The sequence below is a fragment of the Vicugna pacos genome, chromosome 17 (assembly GCF_048564905.1).
Source record: "Vicugna pacos chromosome 17, VicPac4, whole genome shotgun sequence".
NCBI lineage: Eukaryota > Metazoa > Chordata > Mammalia > Artiodactyla > Camelidae > Vicugna > Vicugna pacos.
In genome coordinates, this window is record NC_133003.1 from 55,436,672 (window position 1) to 55,453,172 (window position 16,501).

A 16,501-nucleotide genomic window follows, 5' to 3' on the forward strand; every position below is an offset into this window, starting at 1 on the left:
GGGTGGGTAGGGGGTCAGAGCCGCACGCCGGGGCTGAGCTGGACAGGGGCTGTCGCGTGGATCAGGCAGCAGGGTGGGCCCCTGGGGAGGGGTGGGGCCAGCCCAGGCCCAGGTCCAGAATAAATGTCCTCAGATGCCCGGGAGCCTGCTTTTCAGACCAGGGGGCCTGGCGTAGGGGCTGGGCTGCAGTGCTCAGTGACAAAGACAGGCCCCCATTTGGCCGCCAAGACCCCTGACTGACCAGTGGTGCCCCCTGATCACCCCCTAACGAGGCTGAACCCCCTCCAAGCTGTGCCGGGGCCACAGTGCCCCCCCCAGGCACAGTGGGCCTGGGTGGTGGGACATCTGGGCACTGGGCGGAACCAGGCCTGACAGGTTTGCTCCCGCAGGCCTTCAGGGGACTGATCGCGACAATGACGTCAGGACAGCCACCCAAGGCACCTGCCACGTGGTCCACACCCTTCAGACTAACACCTGAACCCCCGTTTCCATCCTCCCGCCACCCGGTGAGAGCACGAGGCCCCGAAAGGCTGGCTGGACAAGTGCGGACACAAGGTCCGGGAGGTCGCTGCCCGCAGGGCCCGCCCAAGTGCCCAGGGTTCTGCCTGCTCCTCTCTCGGACAGGACACCTGCCACACTGATGTCGGAACGGGTGGACTTGGCCCACGTCTCCCAACCTCTGGAGCTGATTTCTGTGACCCTGGCAGCTGTCACACCTCTTGGGGGTCTTTCAGGAGGGCACACGCCACTCTTGGTCCCCTAGGCCTCTCCTGCCAGTCTCGGCCTGTGGCGACCCTGTGGTCCAGGCCGACCGTGCGTTTGCCTGGGGCCCTGGGGCCCCCGCCCCGCTCCCTCCCCGCGGCCCTCACCATCTGCACGGCCTTGCTGAGGTCACAGTCCGCAAAGATGACGAGGGGCGACTTCCCGCCCAGCTCCAGGGAGACCTTCTTCACGTTACTCACGGCACAGCTGGAGGAACAGGGGTTGGTGGGGCGAGGTCCACGGGAGCCCGGGACGCAGGGGCTCTGGGTGGAGGCACGAGGACGGCCCTCCAAAGAGCAGCAGAGGCGGGGCTGAGGGCACCCTCGTGAGGCCAGGCCACGGCCCCCCCCCAAGTGCCCTCCCCTCCCCGCCCCCCACCCCGGGCTTTCCCGCTCTGAGCCCAGCACCAAGCCCAGGCCCACCCCGGGGCCCTGCTCTCACTGCGCCCTGCACCACTGCCCGTTCAGAAGTCAGCTCAGCCTCACTTCCTTCAGGCCTGACCCCGAAGAGGAGGTCACGCACAGCCCTGTTCCGGGCACAGGCATGGTGGCCATTCAAGGAGGGGTGCGGCCCCTGGGGGCCCAACAGGTGTCCCAGGAGACAGAGCACCACTGCACATCAGGAGCTGCACTGGGGAAACCTTGCTTTAGCCCCCACAGAGCTGCCCTGCTGCAGCTGGACTGCCCTGGGAGGCCACACACTGACCCCTGGAACAGAGCAGAAGCGGCCCTCGCGCGTCCCGGAGAAAGGGCTCCGAGACCCTGTGGGTCAGTGTGCTCGGCATGGCCCCAGCTCCTCCCCGTTTGTACCTGTCGCTCGCTGTGCAGACACCCAAACCTCACCCTGGAAATTCAGCTGCAGCGGGTGGGGTTCAGGGGCCCGGTGGTGCCCGGGGCTGCAGCCGCCGCCCTGGGATCTGGCCCATCTGCTGCTCCGAGCTTGTGCGACACAGGCCAGAACCACTGTGCGCGCAAACCACCCCCATTGGAAGGGATACCCAGGTGGTATCGTGAGTTGGTGACACAACCCAGTGGCCGGAGGCTGAAGTCCGAGGGCCAGGACAGCGGAGGGTCCTGGGCCAGCGCTGTGAGGGGGAGAGAGCCTCCTGCCCTGGCCACAGGAACCCGCACCTTCTGTCTGGTAGCCACGTTAAGAGAACTAAGAAAAACTCAGTGAAATCAATCCTAACATATTTGACTTAACTCCATTAATGAAAAGTTTTACCATTTCAACTTGCAGTCTAAATAAAAGCCACTGAGATACTTCACCTCGTGCTAAGTTTAAGACCTGTGTGTCTCGCGGTCACAGCTCATCTCCACCTGGAGCAGCCCCGGCCCTCGTGTGCTCGCGGCTGCAGGGAGGCCCCTGCCCCGGGCGGACCCGTCAGATTCCGGGACCCGGAGCCTGCAGGGGCCCCTCCCGGAAGGCCACAACCCGGGGCCTGAGAAGCACAGCACGGTCCACCTCCGGACGCTGGCCAGAGGCTGCTGCTTCTGCCACACGAGCCCTGGACCCGCCGCCCGACCACGTACCTTTTCATGATGTGCTTTCCCACCTCCGTGGAGCCCGTGAACCCAATTTTCCGCACATCGGGATGGTCCGAGAGTCGCTGGCCGACCAGGGAGCCTGTGGGAGGAGTGCAGGGGGCGGGGTGACACAGAGCCAGGGGAGACAGAAGCCCGGCCACGCCTCCTTGTCCACTGGGGGCCGGAGCCTTGGGCTGTGTGTCCCACATGCTTAGTGCCCCGGGCTCCCTGGCCTGCTCCCTGGTGCGGGTGGAGCTCTGCCCCTCAAACTTCAAACACCGAAGCCCTGACCCCGTACCTCGGATGTGAGTGCATTTGGAGGTGGAGCCTTTAATGTGGTGATCAAATTAAAATGAGGTCCTTAGGGTGGGCCTGGTCCAATATGACCAGTACCCTTACAAGAAGAGGTCACTGGCAGGCACACCCAAGTGAGGACACAGGGCAGAGACGGTGTCTACACACTAAGGAGAGAGGCCTCAGGAGGAATCAGCCTGGACACCTTGATCCTGGGTGTCCAGCCTCCAGGACGGGAAAGCATCAACATCCGCTATTAAGCTGCCCCATGCGTGGTGCTTGTGACAGCAGCAAACCTGCACTGTCACACGGCTTCCAGTGACTGGGTTTCACCCCAGGTGAGGGCACCCAGCCGGCACCCGCCGCTTCTCCTGTGTGGGTCCTGGGACTCCGAGCCCCACCACACCCCACAGCCCACAGCCCACAGCCCAGGGCCCACACCCCAGGGCCCACACCCCACACCCCAGGGCTCATACCTCACGGCCCACACCCCACACCCCAGGGCCCACACCCCACACCCCAGGACTCATACCTCATGGCCCACACCCCACGGCCCACACCCCACACCCCACACCCCAGGGCCCACACCCCACAGCCCACGCCAGGCCTCCTCGGATCGCACCCTTGATGCATTGAGTTCCTATTCATTTCCCAACCTCCTCCTCCTTTTTTTTAAATTGAGTTATAGCCAATTTACAGTTACAGTCAGTTTACAATGTTGTGTCAGTTTCTGGCATACGGCACAATCCTTCAGTCAAACACGAACATACATATATTCGTTTTCACTGTGAGGTACTAAAAGACGTTGGATATATTTCCATGGGCTGTACAGTATAACCTGTTTATCTATCCTGGTCTCCTTCTTGATACGACTTCAGGGTCACCTCTCCCCAGACCTCCCGACACCCCGCCCTCTTCCACCTGTCTCCTCTCCGCCTCTCCCCTCTCCTTGTCTGTCTGTCTGTTTCCATTCCCTTTGCTCGCACTTTCCTCACCCAGAATCTTCAGTGCTCAGCGGCTCTGGCTCCTTCCTGGGCCCTCCCCTCTCCTGGGCTCTCCTCAGTGGCCTCACCCTGGCTCGCCCCTCCAGTGCCACCTTCAGGCACATCACCCTCCACATCTGTCTCTCAACAGGCTTCCCTGGACCCAGACCCAGGTGTCATTCCTCGGCCTGCTCCGCGATTCCACTTGGGCATCTTGCAGACTCTCAAATTCTGCAGATTGGAAACCAAAATCTTGAGCTTCCCCAGACCTGCTCCTGCTCCGTGCTCTCCATGTCTGGCGCAGCCAGCTGCCCAAGCTCCCTCCCTGCCCAGTAATCACCCAGGCCCGGCCCTGGGCCGTGCCACCCACTGCCCCGCCTCAGGCCCGGGAGCTCCTGTGCCGGAGGGGCTGCAGTGGGACGCTGGCCTTCTTTCTACAGGTAAAGCTCCATAAGGATTCTGGTACTGACTCCACTCCCCATTCCTGCTTTAAGAAGTACTGTTTTGGGGAGAAAATATTTGCAAAAGATCTATCTGATAATGGGCTATTATCCGCGATATACAAAGAACTCAATGATTAGAAAACAAACAGTCCAGTTAAAAATGGGCAAAAGCACCCTGCCCAAGGCAATACAGACCCACTGCACTGCGGTCCCTATCAAATTACCAATGACGTGCTTCACAGAACCAGAATAAAATCTTTTAAAATTTGTGTGGAAACACGAAAGACGTCAGATAGCCAAAACAGTCTCGAAAAAGAAGAATGGAGCTGGGGGAATCGTGCTCCCTGACTTCAGAAGACACTACAGAGCTGCATTAATCAAAACAGTATGGTACTGGCACAGAAACAGAAGACTTAAATAGACATCTCTCCAAAGAAGACACACAGATGGCCAATAAGTGCTCAATACCGTTAGTTATCAGAGAAACGCAAATCAAAACTACGATGAGGAGTCACCTCACACCAGTCAGAATGGCCATCATTCAAAAGTCCACAAAAGACAAATGCTGGGGAGGCTGTGGAGAAAAGGGGAATCCTCCCACACTGCTGGTGGGAATGTAAACCGGTGCAGCCACTGTGGAAAACAGTATGGAGGTTCCCCCAAAAACTAAAAATAGACTTACCCTACGATCCAGCATTCCCACTCCTGGGCATATATCTGGAGGGAACTCTAATTTGAAAAGACACCTGCACCCCAGTGTTCATAATAGCACTATTTACAACAGCCAACACATGGTAACAATCTAAGTGTCTATTCACAGATGACTGGATAGAGAAGCTGTGGTACGTTTATACAATGGACTACTACTCAGCGATAAAAAAGAATGAAATAATGCCATTTGCAGCATCATGGATGGACCTAGAGATTGTCATATTAAGTGAAGTAAGTCCAACAGAGAAAGACAAGTATCATATGATACCACTTATAAATAGAATTTTTTAAAAAATGATATACATTTTATTTACAAAGCAAATATAGCCTCATGGACATAGAAAACAAACTATGGCTATCAAAGGAGAAAGGGCAGAGAGGGATAAATGAGGAGAAAAAGACCTGAAAAGAAGTCTCACCAAAGCAGATACACAGATGGCAAGTAAGCAAATGGAAGGCGCTCAACATCATGTACTGTCAGAACAATTTAAACTAAAGCGATAATGAGGCACCACCACACACCTGTCAGAAAGGCCAAAATCAGGAGCACTAACACTCAAAGTGCCGGTGAGGACGTGGAGCCGCGGGAACTCCCATCCGTGCTGACAGGGGTGCAGGACGGTGCAGTCACTTTGGAAGACAGCTGGGCAGTTTCTTACAAAACTGAACATACTCTAACCATAGGCTCCTGCAATCCTGCTCCTTGGCATTTACCCAAAGGAGTCAGAAACTTATGTCTACGTCAAAGCCTGCATACGGATGTTTATAGTAGCTTTATTCATAATTGTCAGAAGTTGGAAGCAACCAAGACGTCCTTCAATAGGTGATGGATAAATAAACTGGTCCGTGCAGACAGTGGGATGCTATCTGGCACCACAAAGAAATGAGCTATAGTCTCGGAAAGACAGGGAGGAACCTTAGATGCATGTTACTGAGTGAAAGGGCCGATCTGAAAAAGCGACAAATGCTATGATCATAACTTAATGACATTCTGGAAAAGGCAAAACTCTGGACAGTTGGAAGATCAGTGGCTGCCAGGAGCTGGTGGGGGGAGGGGTGACTAGGATTTGTCCTCCTCCACGGAGGACCTGGGGCAGTGAACTGTTCCACCTGCTACTACAGTGTGGGATACACGTTACTTCACGTTTGTCACAGAATGTCCCACCCCGAGAGTGAGCACGAATGTAAACCGTGGACTCCGGGTGACAGCTGCGACAGATGTGGGACGCTGTGAGGGAGGCTCTGGATGTAGGGGGCGGGGCAGGTAGGGGAAGTGTAGACTTGCCACCCGACTTTTCTGTGACCTAAACCTCTCCAAGAAAGGCTAATAATAACAACGAGTCGCCGTTCTGGGCTTTCCAAGGAGTATTTACAAGAAGGCATCGTACCCCAGGCCACAAGGAATTCTCCGTTTCAGAAAGCAGAGTTTTTGTGGGCTCTTCCGGGTGGGACTGACACCCTAAGACCCGGCAGCACAGCCTGCAGGTGATCTGGGGACAGGGCAGGCCGTGCTGGACGAGGGCAAAGTGCTCTGACAGAAGGGGACATCTGGACACACACTCAGGAGGGTGCAGGCCAGGGCGCTGCTCTCCGCTCCGGAAGAGGCCCCTGGAGGGAGCACGGCCCTGGGACGCCGCGACCCAGAACTGCTGGGCACCCCGCTGGCCTGGGGCACTGTGCCAACTGCCACACAGGCTGTGTTCTCTGACCACAACATGATAAAACTGGAAATATGGGGACAGAATTCTAGGGGAAAACGCCTGAAAAATAAAAACTCTCTTTACTCACTAGTCAGAGAGGATATCAAAATTGCAATGACGTATTATTTAAGAATAATAAACACATGAACACAACGTGTCCTAGAAGCGTGAGGTGAGAGTCACCTCTGAAGGCCAGCACGGAGCCGGGTCCACAGCTTCCCAGGGAGAGGCCACAGCTGCTGAACCCATGAAGCAGCAGGCATTCAAAGCCTCTGGAGATTGTCTTAGGGGCAGGGAGCAAACGCAGAGACATTTATCCAGCAGCGTCTGTGGTACCTGAACCGCTCTCCCCGCGCTACCCAGGCGGGTGTGGTCGGGAAGGCGGGCCGGGGTGCGGCCTCCTGGGGGCAGCAGCTGTCCTCATGTTCTCCAACCTTGAGCTCCAGGGGCTAGATTCATGTGAGTAAGGCCCAGCTGCCCCCCACGCAGCGAGGGCTCTGCCCCAGGTGCAGCGGGCTGAGGCTCCTGGGACCTCATCCCCCTGGCCGCAGCTCCTCCACGGGGCCAGCGCCTCAGGCAGTGGCTCAGAGATTCTGGCCAGCGGGAGAGGTTTTCTATGGCAGAGAGCTCCCAATCACTCCCCAAAGGGACTGTGTGAGGGAGTTCCATCCTGAGGACATTCTAAAAGCAACAGAGGCTTTTGGGTGAACAGTTAAGAGAAGGCTGGCAGCCCCATGACAGCAGTAAAGTAAACCACAGGCCAGCTAGTTTAGCAGTGAGAACCGGTGGGGGGGGGGCCCTCCATGTAAGAGCAAACCTCAGGGGCTGGCCCTGGAAACCGTCCTCGCAAAGGGGCCTGGGTATAATCAGGCCAAGCTGCGGAGCAGTTTGGCCCAGGGCACTGCTGAAGCAATACAGCAGCCAGCCCGCAGTCTGGGGCCGAGCAGCTGGTGTGGCAACAGAGAGGCGCAGAGAGGGGAGGACGGCCTCCACAGCTGCCCTCGTGGGGACGGGCGGGGCACAGCCTCACTGGGAAGGAGGCGGCACTAAACAAACAAGCAAGGAAATGGTGAGAACACTCCGGAGAGGGGACAGGGGACCAGACCCAACCAGAGCTGGTATAATTATTACCTAAAACATCAACTTCTTAACAAAAAAAAATCAAGAGGTATGCAAAGAAACTGCAAAATATGACCCATCGCAGAAGGGAAAAAGCAGGCGACACGGACTGGCCTCGAGGGCCCAGGCGTCACACTGCCAGACAGAGGCCCCAGGCAGCCACGACAGGTGCGTGCAAGGGACTGAAGCCACACCTGACGGCAGCCACGCTAGCGTCTCATCAGACGGTGCCACTGCACACGAATGGGAAGAGAACGAGGAGACAGAAGTACAGCCGGAGTGAGAGCTCAGCGGGGCTCAAAAGCAGACTTGAGCTGGAGGAAGAGCCGTCAGCGAACTCAAAGGCGGCTGGAGATGACGCACCCGGAAGACCAGAGAGAAACAGGACGAGGGAAGCGCGGAGCGGGCAGCGGGAGGGATTCCCAAGTCTGCTGAGACCGTGCCTCTGTCGCCCAAGAGGCTGCGTGAACTCCACCAAAGCAGCCACCACGAGGCCACGTCCCTGGTGCCAGAGTGAGAACGCTGGGACACAAGGACAGAGGAAGCTGAAGGCAGCAAGAGAAAATGACTCGTGAACAAGGGGCCAATGAGACCCACAGCCGACTTCTTAGAAACAGAGAAGGCCAGCGGGCAGCGGGGTGGCGATCAAAACGTGGAGGACAAGCCTTAGCCAGGAATCTCACGTTCCGCAACACTGTCCTTCAAAAAATAAAGGCGAAATAAAACATTTCCAGTCACACAAAAACTTAAGATAATCTGTTGCTAGACCCACCTACTGGAAATACTAAAGGAAGTTCTTCAAGCTGAAGACAAATGACCCAGACAGTAATTCAAACCCACAGAAATTAGAAAGGACACCAGAAAAGTTGACGACACAGTAACAGAAGGTGGGGTAAATGCGTGTTTCCTCTTCCTTCTTAGCTGGTAACCGCCCCGCTGTGTAACCGATCCAGGGCACATACACACGTACAGAAGGCATAAAGCATCCAGGGAGGCATCTGAAAGCTACGCCGTTCCAGGCGTGGGTCTCCCCCACCATGGGAGGGTCTCCTCGGCCACCGGGGGCCACCCCACCTCGGCCCCGCCCGCCTGGGCACACCACGCAGCAGACCCTGTTCTGACCGGGTGCCCCCGTCCGTGGCCCTTACCAGATCCTGGCAGGATGTTGATTACGCCCTTGGGGATGCCAGCCTTCAAGGTCAGCTCTGCAAACTTCAAGGCTGTGAGTGGGGTCACCTGAGGAGGCAGGAAAGGAGGTTGGGTCGGGAGAGGCCGGGAAGGGGGCTCTGCCTTCGTCAGCTAGCCGCCAGGAGAGCAGGAAGGGGCAGGCTGTGTCCGCCTCAGCGCAAGGTGGGGCTGGGAGCACGCCCTCCTCCTGCCAGGGCTCCAGCCAGCACCCAGGCCAGGGTCCCCCTCCACCCTCATTCCTCCTTCACTTAGTGGCACCAGGCCCTCAGGGCGTCCGAGTCGGGCCTGCTGAGCAGGGCTTCGTCCTCAGAGGCTGCCGGGAGCACCTCTCCTGAGCCACCGTCAGAACCACCGGCCTCGCGGAAGCACCTCGGCGCCCCGGCAGTGGCCGGTGCCGCGCATCCCGTCCCGCACCTCTTCCGGAGGGGGGTCGCTTCCCTCCCCTGGGTCTGCGGTCTGTGCGCCACCCACCACCCGGCTCAGGCTGCGAGCTGAGTCTGTGCAGTGCTCAGACCTCGTCGGGGGCTGGGTGAGGCCTCCCTGGGACAAGGGCTTTGACCTGTCAGCAGCCCCCTCCCCCGAAGGGAGAGGCTAAGGGCCGCCTCAGGGTCACTGTGACGTCTGAGCAAGCAAACGCGCAGAGATTGCTACGCGGTTTGTCTCGCTGTTGAGGTGCTTGAGGAGGGCCTGGCTCGGGTGGAACTCCAAGTGTCGGTCACCCTTTGTTGGGTTTACCCTGCTAACGCCCTTGGGGGCCAAAGTGCCCCAAGAGAGCTGAGGGAGGGGGACCCCTGGGTGCACGGCCAGCACCCAGTCTTCAGTTCCTAACTGGACTCCCCAGAGTGCAGGTGGGGCTCTGGGGGTGTCCTCCCATGCGGGCCCTGCAGCCTGCACGAGGGGCCCTGACGTCCCCGCTCTGGGCCCCGGTCGTGTGGCTTCCCTGACAGGGGCCCAGGGGACAGACACAGGGGCTTCCCCAAGATGTCTGGTCTCTGAAGCACCAGCTTTGACAGGAGATACTCCGGGCTGTCCCAGACCCCGAGCCCAGGGCCCACACGGGGCACCGAGGAGGCTTCTGCTCCCGAATCCGGACGCCTGGTGTCTGTGGAGAAATCCCTGACCGCTCACCAAGACCCACAAGCACAGTCTGGCACCGGCCCCCAAGGTGCAGAGAACACCAGGTGCCGATGGCCGTCCCCTCCCTCGCGGGGGGCCTCCCTCACGCCAGCCCACAGCCCCCCGGGATGCGCCCACACCCACCTGGGCCGGCTTGATGACTACGGTGTTCCCAGCAGCCAGGCAGGCAGCGGTCTTCCAGGAGAGCATCATCAGGGGGTAGTTCCAAGGGATGACGATGCCACAGACCCTGCCACACAGGGGCAGCCCTCGTCTCCCCACACGGCCTGGCCCCACGTGCACCCATCACTGCCCCCTCTCTCGGGCCTGATGCCCGCTCTAGGGCCAGGCTCCTGCCGTCCCTGGCCTGATGGCAGGATGTCCAGTCTGGCTGCAGCCCCCCTTCCCGGTACAGTTTCTGATGGGACCGGGACTGGGAGACAGTCCAGGGGCAGTTTGGTAGGGGAGGTGGCAGCAGATGGACGCGGTGAGACCAGGCAGGGCCAGGAGGACACGGGGGAGGGTCGGGGTCACAGGGTGGTTGGGGAAGATACGGGGGAAGGTCAGGCCTTGCATGGGTGGGCCAAGAGGACGTGGGAGTGGGTCAAGGGTCACACGTGCATGGGGGTAAGGGTCCTCCTGGGAGTCAGGGCAGGGGTCAGTCCCACGGAGACGAGAAGGGTGCAGTCAGCCTGGAAGCCCTGACAAGGCCTGTTTCACGTGAAGAAATGTGTCCAGCGTTGGTGCTGCCCCTCGGTCCCAGGGAAAGCCGCTGGCTGGGTAGTGTCTCCACGGAGGAGCCCCCGCCTCCCAGACACCCGTGCTCCCTGCAGGCACGGCCCTGCCCCTCACGACCTGCCCTTCACGTCAGACAGACCAGCTGGTCCCCAGGAGCCCAGATGGGCCAATGACTTGTTTTACCACCACCACCATCATCACAGAACGTTTCCCCAAAGCCGGCTGCTTCGCTGACCCCAGGCACGGAGGAGCGTGTGCAGTGACCATGGCGGGATGGTGAGGGCCACAGGGCAGGGGCCAGTGGGGCCTGGGGGTCTGCAGACCATCCTGGGAGTGATGGGCTGTCTGAGGGGCTGGGAAGCCGGCTCCCACCACACACACAGCCAGCAGACCCAGAGAACAAGGTGGCGGAGGGAGCTGGGCGGGTGTCCCCAGGAAGCGGGAGGGGTCGCCAGGGGGGAAGAAGTGCGCCGGCCAAGGGGGGCTCCAAAGAAGAAAACTCGGCAGAGACATCTGCCATCGTGGCTGAGTGGTGCCCCTGGTCCCTATGCTGAAGCCCTACCCCCGGGGCCCCAGAACGTGGCCTTATTTAGAAACAGGGTTGTCCCGGGCATCATTAGTTAAGATGAGGCCTCACTGGGGGTGGGGGCATCTGACCCCACGTGGCTGCCATCCTTCTAGAAGACAGACAGCGGAGGGAGAGGCCGCGTGCGCAAAGGCACAGGGCCCGAGCACCAGAGGCGAGGGGAGTGGCCTCAGGCACCAACTCCGGACACCACATGTTGTCTGGGACTCCTGCCCCAGATGGTGAAACATGGAGGTCGATCGCGGAGGTGTGTGGTCTGAGACTCCCAGGCCACGGAGCATTGCCCCGGCAAACCCACACCTGCCAGGCCTCGCAGGACACCAGGCAGGGTGAGTGTGCTCAGTCTGACAGGGTGGACGCCGGTGGGCGGCGGGAGGTTCAGTGACCCCCAGAGACCCCCATGACTGGGCCCAAGGGTGGGGCTTAGTGTAGCTGCTCCACACTCCTGACCCCTTGGCTGGGCGGCTCTTTGCTGAGGGGCCCTGCAGCCCCCATGTCCTGACTCCTATGTCTCCCTCAGCGTCTGTGTCTGCGTGTTGACCCTGAGCCCTGCCATCCCCCAGGTGCCTGTCCACGCCCGCATCAGCGAGCCCCACCCTGGGCCCTGTGGGCAAGGACACTGTGTTCTGCAGTCACCGCCGGTCGCCCTGTGCTGAGTGGGCCCGCTGTCCCCGCGGGCCTTTGGGCATCGGACGGTGAGAGGAGGCCGCGTGCTGCAGGTTTGGGATCCCTTCCCAGACCTAGTCTTTCTGTGTTGATGGCACGACTCCTCCTCGTGCTGAGGGCCTGTCTCTCCGCGGGAGTTCTGCCTGCTGTGCAGAGTTCCTCAACCTTAAGGACACGGATCCTTACACGCTTCACATAAACCTTTGGGGGGTCCTGTCTCCTCCCAGGACTCTGACTGATGAAAGGTTATGCTAGAGGCTGAATAAATCTACAGCCACAGGGCCGTCATGCGGCACCTGGACGCGAGGGCAGCACGCACATCAGTTTTGGTCTCTGCTGCATCTCCAGCGCCTGGAACGTCGGGAAGGTGGTAGCCGGCAGACAAACAGCTGTTTGATAAGCTCACGGAGGGGCCGTCTGAGCCCCTGCGCACCCTGTGCGAAAGTGCCCGGCGTGGACTCACCCGATGGGCTCCCTCTTGGTCAGGGTCAGGTTCCGGTTGGGTCTGGCCTGGTTGATGGGGATGGTGGAGCCCTGAAAGAAGTGGGGGCTTCAGTGGGAGGGGCTCCGGCCCCTCAGCAACCCCGTGCGGGGGCCTGGAGAGGCAGGGGCTGTGTCCTGATGCCCCCGGCTTGTGTACAACACGGACACCTGAGGGGTTCAGAACGGGCAGAGCAGGCAGACATGGGGGCCAGGTGCGGAGCCTGGCAGTGTCCTCAGATGGGAAGCAGGTCCTGAACAGGTAGGGCCTCGTGAGGCTGTGCTGGCCCAGGAGGCCCTGGGATGCAGCAGTGAATGGGGAGGGGGCACCAGGCGGCCCACTCATCCTTACGCCCACTCCCCAGCCCCGTGGAGAGGAGGGGGCTGAGAAGCCCTGACCAGGCAGAGACCCTGTGTGCCGTGGCCGTGGGTCTCCCTGGGGACAGGCTGACGCATAACTGCCCGCAGCAGGCAAGCCTCCAGTCATGGCCCCAAGGTGACGCCCTGACTCCTGGGACCCAGGCGTGGTGGGCTGTCCCTGCAGGGACATGGTGCGGCACAGGTAGCCTTAGGATGAGGAGACGGTGTGGGTGGGCCCGGCATCACCACGGGAACCCCAGCCTAGTTAGTGGGAGAAGAGGGTGGGCGGGAGGTGGACGGGAGCAGAGGGCCAGGGCGAGGATGAGACAGAGGCCTGCAGCAGCCCTGGCTGCAGCCGGCAGTGACCGAGCTTCAGCCCTGCCCCGCAGGCCCTCGTGAGAACAGTGTGGGGCCCGGCTGAGCCCAGTCGCCTTCCCACCTGCAGAAGTGGGCCTAATAAACGGGGTGGTTTCAAGCCAGGACGTTGTGGTGGCTGGTTCTGTTCTGTAGCAGGTGGAGTGGAGCGCGGCCCTCGGGAGCCCTGCCGCCCACCCACCGCGGGAGCCGCACCTGGATCTTGTCACACCAGCCAGCAAAGTAGCGGAAGGTCTGGATGGACATGCCCACGTGGGTCTTCAGGGCCAGCGTGTAGACGGCGCCTGCATCCAGGGCCTCGATGGTGGCCAGCTCCTCCTGGTGCTGCTCCATGAGCTCCGCCAGCCTGGCGAGGGTCAGTGGGCTCGGGCCAGGCACAGATCCGCCTGCCCACCACTTGGGGCCCTGCCCTGCATCCCCAGCTCTGCCCTGCTCAAAGGTGCTGACCTCTGTGTCCTCCTCTGTGACATGGGGCAGCAGTGCATCCTTGGCTGCATGGGTGTCAGGGTGAGGCCCTCTGTCCCTCTCTCCTTCCTCCCTGAGATGCCAATGGCTCCACTGCTCTCTAACCCTCACACACCTTCCCAGTAACACTTCCTGTCTATGACCAGGAGGCCACTGACCAGGAGGCTGCCTTCTCTGTCTCTGGGCAGCCGCAGCCAGGGGAATGTGTGCCAGGCTTCAAGCGCCAAGCACTCGGGGCTGACTGTCACCAGGGATGCGGTGGGAGGATGACGGGAGGGGGTGTGCGGGGGCAGGTGCTTTTGCACAGCCTCCTGGAGTCTGAGCCAGGCCCAGCCGCTCTCCGTGGTCCTGGCCGCTCGCTGCTGTGGGCGGCCTGGGAGGTGCAATGGGGTCCCCCTCCCTGATGTGAGGGCCTCAGGCATCGGGGGCAGGTAGAGATACAGATCTTGCACATGAGGACAGAGGCCGGCTGACCCACTCCTTCCCACACACGGCCACCAGCACGGCCCGAACACTCCGGGTCTGCTCCTGTCCTGCCTGCACCTCCAGGACCCTGCCGCTGCCCCCCACACTCAGGCCTCAGCCCTGGCCCTGAGACCTTTTCCTCCTGGGGCCACGGTGCCCGTGGCCTCCCCTGTGCCCCCACATCGGCCTCGCCCCGGCGCTCAGGAAAGTTAGCCTCCCGCCTGGGGCCCTTGGGAGCTGAGCTGTGTGCTGTGTGCTGGCTGCTCTCCCGTTTCCCGTCCCAGCCTCCTTCAGCCCCTGACTCAATGTCACACCATCTGGGAAGCTGACCCTGACCCCCCACCCCAGACTGACACGCCTCCCTGCAGTGTCCTGAGTGCCCCCCACCTCTCTTTAGACCTCGCCTACTGTCAGACGCTCACTTGGATGAGTGTCTCCCACAAGGGCAGAGAAAGCACCTGTTCTCCCTCGCTGAACCAGGGGTACCCTGCGGCCATTTCTCTGGGGAGTCCTGTCCCCCTCCTCCACAGGGGCTGGGAGGCTGCCTGGGGCAGGGACTGGAGCCCTTGGGCCCTAGATGTCTGTCCACTCATTTGCCGAGTCACCTCCCCTGAGGTCCTTGTGCCCAATGCGGCTATCATGACACGTGCCACCTGACACCCAGAGCAGAGTGTCTCTGGGGAAGGATGAGGTCCCTGCTCCAGGGCCAGGCTCACACCACCGGCCCAGGTGCCCAGACTCTCCAGGGGCTCAGGTCTCCAGCCAATGCCTTCCTAAAACTGATGGCTCTCCAAGGGGTTTGAAACTACCTTGAGCTGTGGCAGGCTGGGTGCACCTTGGCCTGCCCCAACCCCCCATCTCTATTGTGCTTTGCAACCATGCAAGCCCCTCCCTCTGGCTCCCTGTGTGGGGCTGCCTTGCCTTTCTGGTCTGGAATAGAAACAGAAGGCCTCTGACTACAAGGCCACGGTGGGAGCTCTCCCGCCCGATGACATGCTCGGGCCACAGCAGGACTGGACCCCCTGCCTGGCGCCCCGGACCCAGAGACAGAAGCAGTTTCCTGAAACCAGCTCACAGGCTTTCCGACACGGCGCAGTGCATCAGACTGGCAGCCTCCCTCCTGGGAACATCATCCCACTCCCTGGGGGCACCCGCCCCAATCCGACGGGACCACTGGTTCCAGGCCTCACTCCCATTCTGTGGTCATCAGCCAGAGCAGCCCTGAGTCCTTCCCTGGACTTTTGATTGGACCAAGGGGAGAGGGCCCCCTTCCACCCTGGTTTAAACAAAAAGGGAACGTGAGACCAGGGATTCTGGAAGCCAGGCTGAGCAAGGACAGGCAGAGAAGGGTCGCCCAGCCTGCCTAACGGGCTTCTGTGGACAGGGCCCCAGCCAGCCCCGGGAATGGCTGTGCCCATCCGGGCTGGCCCAGGACCAGATCTTACCCTTGCCAGCTTGCGGCCTCTCCAAAGCCCAGCCTCCCTTTGTGCCTCCACATCTCTGCCCACACTGTTCCCTCCCCCGGGACATCTCTCCCCTGAAGCCATCCATGTCCGGAAATCCCTCCTGCCTCTCAGGCCACTTCCTCCGAGAAGCATTTTCTGAGCCTCAGGCCTTGGCAGCACTGCTGTCCGGACCCACCTCTTCCCATCAGGACCCAAGCACCCAGGCCCACCCTGAGCTGAAGGTGCTGGTGGCCGACAGGTGGGTGGGGGTGGGGCTCACCTGTACAGGAGGCAGCCCCGGTCCCGCGCGCTGATCTTCCCCCACAGTCCGTTCTCAAAGGCATCCTTTGCTGCGGCCACTGCCTTGTCCACGTCGCTGACCTGGGCCAGGGACACTTGGCAGATGACCTGTGGTGGAGCAGAGCTGTGAAGCCCTCCCTGGGGTCGGGGCACATAGACACCACCCTCACCTGCTCCCTGGCCAAGTGTGCGGCTCGGAGGAGTCAGTCGGCCAACAGGAGGGCGGGTGCGGGAGGGTCTGCACAGAGAGGGAAGGTGGGGCCTTCAGGAAGGTCTGTGCGTCTGTCCCAAGGGCCTTCTCTTTACTCCCCACTGACCCCAAATAGGGAGACAGACTCAGGTTGCAGCGGCAAGGCCGAGGCCAGCTTAGTGTTTTAAAATCAAGAGCAGAGACTCACAATTGTAGTGAGGCCGGTGGAGGGGAGGGGGGGTGGGGCTTACATCCTAAGTAAAATAGGCGTGTAGACCAGCCCGACCCCCATTCTGGAACCTGAGGGTGCCCACCTGCGTGTCAGCACAGGCCCCATGCCTCCTGCCACCTGGCCTCAGCCAAGGGGAAGCCGGCGGGAGATGGGCGTACAAGGGCTGAGGCCAGCGCCTCCTTGCGGGTCTCCACAGGTAGGCTGTGCCCTCTCTGCCGGCCTCAGTGCCAGGCAGCCCTGTCCACACAGCCTCCCGCCCGGGGTTCCCAGAACAGGCCGTAAGGTGGTGACAGCCCCATGTTCCTGCCGGAGGGCACCTGTCTGGGTCCACACAGCCTCGCAGCACTCTTTCAACCC

At 60.7% G+C, this 16,501-nt stretch overlaps 1 protein-coding gene across 3 annotated transcripts in view; it reads right to left on the reverse strand.

Moving 5' to 3' along the window:
• Positions 1-16,501, reverse strand: part of ALDH1L1 (aldehyde dehydrogenase 1 family member L1) — a 45,384-nt gene that overhangs the window by 6,659 nt on the left and 22,224 nt on the right. For all 3 annotated transcript variants that reach the window (XR_012060828.1, XM_072942024.1, XM_072942025.1), the window contains exons 12-18: positions 15,703-15,830; positions 13,243-13,393; positions 12,296-12,366; positions 9,987-10,092; positions 8,687-8,774; positions 2,295-2,388; positions 870-969 (exon numbers count right to left, since the gene is read on the reverse strand). Coding sequence is in view for 2 of the 3 variants with exons in the window: in XM_072942024.1 (XP_072798125.1) it covers positions 870-969; positions 2,295-2,388; positions 8,687-8,774; positions 9,987-10,092; positions 12,296-12,366; positions 13,243-13,393; positions 15,703-15,830 (738 nt within the window). In the remaining variant the exon portion in view is untranslated. The remainder of the gene's footprint in view (positions 1-869; positions 970-2,294; positions 2,389-8,686; positions 8,775-9,986; positions 10,093-12,295; positions 12,367-13,242; positions 13,394-15,702; positions 15,831-16,501) is intronic.